Source organism: Populus euphratica, unplaced genomic scaffold (assembly GCF_000495115.2).
Source record: "Populus euphratica unplaced genomic scaffold, PopEup_1.0 scaffold41.1, whole genome shotgun sequence".
In the NCBI taxonomy this organism is placed as follows: domain Eukaryota; kingdom Viridiplantae; phylum Streptophyta; class Magnoliopsida; order Malpighiales; family Salicaceae; genus Populus; species Populus euphratica.
In genome coordinates, this window is record NW_011499868.1 from 266,490 (window position 1) to 275,381 (window position 8,892).

An 8,892-nucleotide genomic window follows, 5' to 3' on the forward strand; every position below is an offset into this window, starting at 1 on the left:
CCTCTGAAAGGTACTATATAAAAGTTTATTCAACAGCCCCCAAAATCTCTCACGGAGAAAGTAGGACTCTTCTCAGGCATGTTCCCAGCATGGCGTAACCCTAGAGTGAGAGACACATCGCCAGCAGTAGTGGTCCCAAACCTTATAAGCGTAGACCCAATGTGGCCAGCACCAGCGTTGGCATTGCTGGAAGTGGTCCCATAATCAGCTGTAACAATGCTGCCATGTCGACATGTGTCGTCGGCGAAGTCATGGAAAGGCTGTCCAGCATGAGGTGGTGGTGCAGCCTCGGTGGCGGAGGTGATATTGATGGGTGTAATAATGGTGGTGGTGGTGGTAGAGGAGGAGGTGGAGAGTTTTGTTTGGTTTTCCGAGAAACATTGTCTATTGATTGCAAGGAGTGAAGGGTCGTTTTCATTGGCATTGATTTCGGATCTTTTGCCTGATGGGATGGTTGTTGTTGTGGCAGCTGGTGCTGATGATCCTGTCGTTGTTGTAGTAGGCGTTGGTGTTTGTGCAAGCCCACTATTGTTGCTGTTGTTGTTGGCTTGCTTCCTTTCTCTATCTTCTGCTCCTGGTTCCTCTTCTTTGGATTCTTGCTGGTACATGTCTTCAACCATGGGTTTCCACAACCGAACCCTGGCATTAATGAACCAGTTTGAAACCTAAACATATGGAATGGGATTAGCAACATTCAATATTTAATTAAACAAGTAACAAATATTGTATGCGCATGATTAATGAATGATAGCTAGGGCACATCTATATATTTTATGCAACACACAATTCATTGGAATGCCATACTAATTCGTGCTTGAAGTATAAATCTAGGCATGGTGTCTTAGATAATTTTGCTTAAAAATGAAGTTTATTAAACTTTGGACTCCACACAATAATAGGAAGTAACAATCTTTTCATTTCATCAATGAATTTGTAACTCCATCGATCCATCGACACACTACTGTATTCACACTGATCTCAAATTTAAAGCTTCTCTTATATATATATAAACTCCATTTCAAAACTTCTAGCTATGTAGTCTATAATTTTTCTTTTTAACCAAAAACATAATTCAAATTTGGAATCTTGAAATTGAAAATCTCATTTAGTTACCAAATCAGAAAGCTTTTCTCAACAAATATAGGAATAATTACATCACATAAATGATGATGATGATGATGCAATAATATTCATAAAAAAGAGAGGATCGAATTCGATGTAGTCTGTTGAATCACTTGACAGTGTCCTATATCTCCATGAACAGTTTAAGAATGGTAATAATAAAAGCTCTCCATTTATGATCAGCCTATATAACCCCCTCTGAGTTATTTATTGTATATACAAGATAAAGACATAGACATATAGATGTTTGTTTCTTTCTATTCCCTCTCCAAAGAGCAAAGCAGCTTTGGGTTCTTGCTTTTCATGCAAATAATATAACACATAGTTAATGACAAAAAAAAAAGTAAAATAAGAAATTTAAGTACACTTGATGAATTATTAGATACTGTTTGATAATACAATAGTTATGTATTAAAGTATAAAAAGAAAAAGGGAAATTAACCTTTAGGGTTTAATGACACGAGAAGGAGGAGATGCAGGTGCAAGAATACAAGATGGAAATAAAAACAGTAACAAAGGTAGACACGAGAAGGAGGAGATGCAGGTGCAAAGGTAAAAAAAACCCACTAGCAAGGGGTAAAGGAGAAGATGCAAGTAAGAATACCAACAAGTTTATAAAACATGATCCTAAGTACAAATTTTTTGTTCACTGTCTTTAATGTTTCATCTTTGTGTGTGGTTGGATAATTCAATATGCTGTGTGGTGGGGGCAGAGAGAGAGAGAGAACCAATCAAAGCTGCAAACTCTCATGTCTCATCTCATCTCTTCTGTACTTTTTTCTGCTCTTAAATAATGCTATCTCCCTCCCTTGATGTCTGTATCTGATCGAGTCTATCTATGTCTCTTAACTTATAAAAGAATGCAAATAAATAAATAAACAAAATAAAAGGAAACATAAACCGTATAAAAAGATGCTAAACCCTTATGGCATAATATCGTTCGATAACAGAAAGACATGAGAAATAAACCGGAGTAAGTAAAGCCCAGAACCATGCAAATCTACTGAACTTACTCATGGTCCCTCCTTGTTTTTCTCTCTCTCTCTCTCTCTAGAATAGTACATCTCCATTTTCGTGTTAAATGAATAGTACTCTAATATTTACTGTTTTGTTTAAGAAGAGATCAAAAGGGGAATGTGAGTGTGTATGTAGAGAGAGAGAGAGAGAGAGAGAGAGAGACCTGATTCCTCGATAAACCAGTCTGTCTAGCTAACAGATGTTTATCAGCATCGCTTGGATACCTGAGAAAGGGTTCAGAAAATGACATCAGAGTCAATACCTCAACCAAATAAAGAGAAACCAATATTGCTAGCTTTTATTTGTGTATCATATTTACATGGGGCACGAGAATCTAAGAGAAGAGAAGAGAAGAGAAGATGAGCAGTGTTTTGTAGCAGGCAGTAGCAGGGGCATCAGAGAAGTTTAAAGGGGTACAACTGCATGCACGCACCGATCGCTCTTATTATTTTGTGTGCGTGACTTATCATAAAAATCATGATTTCACAGAGAAAGATAGAGAGAGGTGAAGAGAAAGAAAAAGGTGGTCAGTTGAATTATGCCTTTATTTTATTTTTGACACAATTAACTAATTTCTGAGGTCTACAAAGGGAGGAGGGGACTGATGTATTAGAGGGAAAAGCAGTGGGTAAATAGAAACCCTTTGACAGCTTTTGCTGACGAGACAACATCCAAGGACACTGCATTACTGTTCCTTTTAATCACATTATGGACAAAAAGCTAGAGAAAGAAACAAGGGAACTTGGATCTTGTGTTAGTATCTATCTTGTTAACAAATTAGAAAGTATCATTATGCGGTAAAAACTTTTACGCCTCCTACAATGATGTCTACTACTAATAATAAGTGCCTATACTTTGATTTTTCAACTCTCTTAGGTTTCTATTTTCTAGATTGTTGTGAATACGATACGAGTAGCTAGCTAGTATAGTGAAGTTTAGGTAAAAGTAACGTACGGGTGGAGAAAATGCTCAAAAAGCCAGGCTCTTAAGATGTTGACAGATCGTTCAGGCAAGCCTCTCTGGGGTCTCCAAGCTTCTTGTTCCATCATGCCCATTTGGTGAAAGGCTCTTTGTTGTCTTAGACTTTGCTCTAATAACTTAAGCCTTGGTGTCTCACCTTTTGTTATGCCTGAGGTCCCAGCACCATCTTTCTCTCCAAGTAGTTCACAGCTAAGCTTCAATTGTGCTGCTATTGCATCTTTTAGACACCTAAAATGTCTTGACATTGCCTTCTGGGCAAGGGCAGTGTAAGGGACTGCCGCCCCGAAACCCATTACTAGATCAAATGAGTTCACTACCATTTGCATTTGCTCACAATAATGGTTGTACCTTCGATCCACCTGCAAGTTTGTAGAACAAATTGACCCACATATTAAATATATAAACAATGATTAAATTTCACCAATCGCAATGTTCCTTCTGTAAAAATATCGTTCATGAGTATCTATTGACACTACCGTAATAAAATAAAATAAAAAACACATTTTAAGGCATGCATTAAATAAGAAAAATTGCCACATCAAGTCCCATGAAGTAAACAAAACTCAAATGTTGTTTTCACGACTTCCTCATATTGCAGATACATAACAGGTGTGTAAGAAAAGAGGAAATAAATCATGATAGCACTAGGTCATGCGACCTGATTTGATATTCATGACATTGAAAGAGGAGAAGGGTTAGAATAGACAAAGAAAGACATTCAAGAATTGTTATGACACCCAATATAGATGAATATTTTTTATAGGACTTTTCATGGTTCTTAAAGAAAACACAAATAGCAGAGAGAAGGAGGAGGAGGAGAATAAATGCGTTAACCAAAGGGTGGTACAGTACTGAAATGATTGCTAATAGGGGCATGGAATATCCCTGGTGTTTCTTTCGTTACTGCCTTTCCCCAATACAGCCAATTTGATAGGCTTGCTTGTGTAACGCATAATGCATAAACAAAACAAAAACAAAAGGAGAAAAGAAAAGGAACTACTACCCTTGCTGCGCCTAGGTCAACTAATTAATATATAATATCAAGGGCTTTCTTTCTTTCCCTGCAATATTACTATGATGGGTACCAATCTTTTTACCACCAGTAGCTTCATAATAACTTCCCTTACGTAATATGGTGGCTTAACAGTCATCTTCCAAGTCAGGAGGAACGTCGTTTGTTGCTGGACGCCTAGATAGATAGGTACTTCTAATAATAGTAGACTTTTTATTATTTTCTTACCGAACCATAAACCTTAACACATCGCCTACCTTTACAATCAATGTGGAAAAAAACTAAATATTGAAAATAAAATAAAATAATATGATGACTAATCTAGCTAGCTCTACCAACTAGATCTTATGTAACCTTATGGCACCAGGCGGCTTTTTTCTACTTGGGATCTTTAAATCTTTTATAATATTGTTGAGAAACTTGCCGGAATTTTCTGTTTGTCCGTGTGATTTGGAAAATCATTGATGTACGTACTCAAATAAACAAACCCAGAAAAAAAAAAGTCCTTACTCTTGAGGGAAAGAGATAGAGATAGAGAGAGAGAGAGAGAGAGAGAGATTACATGCCTCATCAAGCATCGACAGGAGTTTGACCTTCCTTCTTTGATGCTCAATTCTATCAGCAGCTGACAAGGGAGGGAGATCTTTTGTTGAAGAAGAAGAGCCGCCGCCGCCCCCTGGGTTGTTATTGGAACTAGGGTTTGTGTTTTGTCTACCAAATTTGCTTTTCTTGAACTGACCTCTTCCAACACTACAAAACTCTTCTAACAACTCTTGTGCTGCTTTCACATACTTTGAATTCCTCAAAACATTCACCACTCCTAATGATGACCCAAAACCAACATGAACTTGGTGGTGGTTTTGCCCCGCTCCACCTTGGAAATGTAATGCTTGATGGGGTTGGTGACCTCCCAGATTCTTGTAATATTGACTAGACGATGATCCACCAGCTCCTTGATTATAATACAATAGCCCACCATCTCCCATCCTCAATTCTTCTGCTTTGGCTGCCTCTAAATGTTGCAAAGATGATGATAATGATAAAGAAAGTCCTTGTCCTTCAACAACACCGCTAATCTCAGTTTGATTACTGAGTGGAGCACCAGTATTGCCTCCTACATGAGAACTATCAGGAACCCATGTGAATTGTGGTGGAGATATAACACTAGTAGCACCAAATCCCCCTCCTGATACAGTACTAAACCCTTGAAGAGAACTTGAAGGATTTGGTAGCAACATGTGAAGAGTAGAAGAAGTTGAAGGAGGGGGTTGATGATGAGAAAGAGAAGGAGATTGTGGTGATCTTGGTTGTGATGGGTTCATTAAAAAAAGCTGCATGGCTGTAGCTGAATCTGCGTTAATGCCTGAAATTTGATGCTGATGTTGAGCCAAACTTTCACGGCTATCATTATTATTATGATTTTTTGAATTGCCTATCCCCAAACCTCCTACTGCCATACCTTGCGTGTTGTTGCTGTTATACCAATCGTTGGTTGTCACCGGTTGTTGTTGTTGTCGTGGCTGAGTCCGGTAATTAGACCGCAAGGGCTGATCTAACAAATCAACAGCCGCGGCTGGTCCGCCAGCAGGAGGGAAATTGAACATTTCTGATAACATACCGGCTGTTTCGTAGACGGGAAGGCCACTTGATTCTTCTTCTCCAATACCTAATAATGCCGGTGGAGGTTGTTCATAGCCTGATTGAACTCTAAGCTTATCCCTGCGGATCTGTTGGGCTATATGGTGCTGCTGCTGCTGATGTTGCTGCTGCTGATTATGTTCTTGGTGAGATACTGAGGATCTCTCGAAACCGCCATTCGAGAAGGAAAAGATACCTTGATGGTAATCTTGGGACATAGAATTATGATTTGAAGGGTTGGACTTGGTGTTTTGTAGTATTGGAGAGCTTAACTGGTGAGTCTTTGAGTGCGGAAGTATTGGAGGGAATGGAGGTGTTGTAGCTATTCCCATATCAATATCTTGAAGATGATCATCATCATCATCTCTTTCAATTATCTTCTTTGTAGCACCCTCACAAGTCACAACCTTATTATTTCCTTTCTTCTGTCAATCAAATCTGCTACATATGGATCAGTTTAGAGACGGCCAAAAAACACAAGAAATAAACACTATCTTAGATTTAACATATCAAGAAACATACTAAAACCAAAGAAAGAGTAAGAGAGAGGGAAAGATCGAGCAACAAGTATCAAATGAGTTTTTGTTCGTTCCTTAAATTTGGTTAATTCCTTTTTATATATGTTTCACTTTTATCATACTCGTATACACACACACACACACACACAAAAGCAAGTACCTCTTGGAGTTTCAGAGTATGCAAGGAGAGAAAGCTCTCAGACATCGTTTTCTCTTCTGTGGTATTGAAAGCTTGGTGAATTCCTTAGTTTCTCTCTCTCTTTCTATTTATCTATCTCTATGTGTGTTGTCCTCTGTCTCTCGTCTCTTTCTTTCTCTTTCTCTCCTTTTCTCTCTTTGTTGCTCTTTGCAGCACTCAGAGCTAGTGAGTGTAGGGGGAGAGAGAGAGAGAGAGATGAAGCTTAACAATAAAATAAAGGAAAAGAATGGAGGATTAAAGAGACTGGTATCTCTCTCAAAACAAAAAAAAAAAAAAAAAAAAAACAGCGAGCCCCAAGGAGAGAAGAGGAAAGAAAGAGATCAAGAGGTCGCTATTCTTTCTTGCTTTTCTTTCTTCTTCTTCTTCACCTCCTCTTTTTACTCACCATTATTTTATTTTTCAATTTGATTTTTGCTTTCTTGTAACAACATTTATTTGTTTTGTTTTCTTTACATTTTCACAACAACAAATTCAAATTAAAAAATATAAATATTCATTTCATACATTTTTCTAATATAATTAAGAAAAAATAACGATTAGAAATAAATTAAAGAGCAAAATTTATTAAGTAAACTTAAAAATGAAACATATAAACAAAGACTTGAGGTATAATTTATTACGCCCATGACAACTTGGCTAATATGACCTCTTGTAAACCCTCAAGAGTTTAGGGTATTTTAGTCTTTTAGGTTTTATAAGTCAAGGGTATCTAAACTAACATTTTCGGGAAAAAATAATTATAGGAATCAAACGGTCAATTCTTTACTTTATATATGATTTATATTTTTTTGTGAATTTAATTATATTTATTTCATATAAAATGACCAAAATGTTAAAGCTATTTACGTCATTTTGTACAAAGTCCTCAGGAAACCAACGCAAACTACGGAATAAAATAAAGATAAGGTCAGTAGAAAGTCATCTCAATGATCCAAACTACCACCATCCCTTGATTTGATTTCTATGACCACAATGCCCTAGCTGTATGATTATTTGGAACCAACGACAATACAAGTTATTAAGGTCATATTGGTCTTTTCGTGATGCAATTTTTGTTCATTAATAGCACAACTAAATCTAGCCATATAAATGGATAGGCAATCATAAGAGGTAGAGAAAACATTATCAATACAAAGATACGAGTTTTGTTACGGTGCTTTACTTTTGATAAAGCTCTTCTTCTACTTTTTTATAAAATAATATTTTCAATATTTTTTATTATTATTTTATCTTTAGATATTTTTGTTTTTAATTTAATTCTTTGTGACATAATTTGATGAGATGAAGTATTAAATTGTAGTAGAAATATAAAATTAAAAGATAAAGAATCATAAAGTAGATCACAAAAAAAATACATAGTTAATCTAAATTTTTTTATAATTTTTATTTTGATTTAAAAGTTCATTTTATTTGTTATTTAGTCTCTTAATTTGAGAAAAAAAATATAAAGTACATCATTGCAAAACAAAAAAAAACTTGTTGTTGGGCACTTTTAAAAAAGAAGGATATTTTTTTGTGTCAATTAACTAATCTTTTGGTTTTTTTTCTTATAAATATGATAGAAAAAGTATATCAATGTTCATTTGATTTGTTTTAATCAAGTTTATTTTTATTTTTTGAAGTAATTTTAGAGTATTTTGGGGGTTAATAAATGGTTTATGAAGATTTTTATAATATTTTTTAGATTAAAAATAAAAAAATAATAAATTTTTAGACCCAAACCCTCTTTAATTTTTTAAGCATGTTACTGGTCATTATTGCTTTTTTTTTTTTTAAGAAAAATAAAAAAAATAAAAAAATCAAGAAAAGGCCTGGCCTTCCCAGCCTAGTCTCAGCTAGGCTTTTTAAATAAGGCCAGGCATGTAGATTTTTTTTTATTTTTTTGAATTTAAATTTGTTTTTAAAAAATTATTAATTTAAAATAATATAAATATATAAATATATTAAATTTTTAAATTAATTAAAAATATATTTTAGATATTATTTTATTAAATATAATTTAATTTTGCTTTGTTTTTGAATGAGTATACTAGCATTTTTATAATATTAGAAAGTTTTTTCTTTACAATTTGGTGTGTGTTTTTATTATCATAAAATTAAATAGTATTTATTTAAAAATTAATATTATTAAATCCAATCAAATATATAATTTAAATCATAGGTTTGACAACCGAGCTCATTGACCTGTATTACTAAACAATGTTATTATTTTAATTTTTGAAAATCTTTACTTCATATACATTAAATTTTAAATTTATAATGAAAATTTATTCACAAATAGAAAAATAAATTAACAATGCTATGTTTTACATTTAAAATCTTTATTAGTTAGTTCAAATCCGCAGAGAAATACGGGCTAATTACCTAGTTTATGCTAATTAACACACATGAGGAAATTAAACGGA

At 34.6% G+C, this 8,892-nt stretch overlaps 1 protein-coding gene across 1 annotated transcript; it reads right to left on the reverse strand.

Annotated features, from left to right (window-relative positions):
- Positions 1-6: 6 nt before the first annotated feature.
- On the reverse strand, positions 7-6,811 carry LOC105126512 (BEL1-like homeodomain protein 4). The gene is made up of 5 exons (XM_011027387.1): positions 6,449-6,811; positions 4,699-6,208; positions 3,094-3,479; positions 2,303-2,363; positions 7-665 (listed from the first exon to the last, which is right to left on the reverse strand). Exons 2-5 carry the CDS (start codon positions 6,100-6,102, stop codon positions 30-32), a joined length of 2,487 nt encoding a protein of 828 aa, XP_011025689.1. The 5' UTR covers positions 6,103-6,208; positions 6,449-6,811; the 3' UTR covers positions 7-29.
- Positions 6,812-8,892: the final 2,081 nt, after the last annotated feature.

Coding starts and splice junctions, on each gene's coding strand:
- LOC105126512 (XM_011027387.1), bottom strand. CDS start 6,102: ATGGGAATAGCTACAACACCTCCATTCCCTCCAATACTTCCGCACTCA. Junction 3,480..4,698: donor TCCTGTCGATGCTTGATGAG/GCATGTAATCTC, acceptor ACAAACTTGCAG/GTGGATCGAAGGTACAACCA. Junction 2,364..3,093: donor TTTGAGCATTTTCTCCACCC/GTACGTTACTTT, acceptor ACCCTTTCTCAG/GTATCCAAGCGATGCTGATA.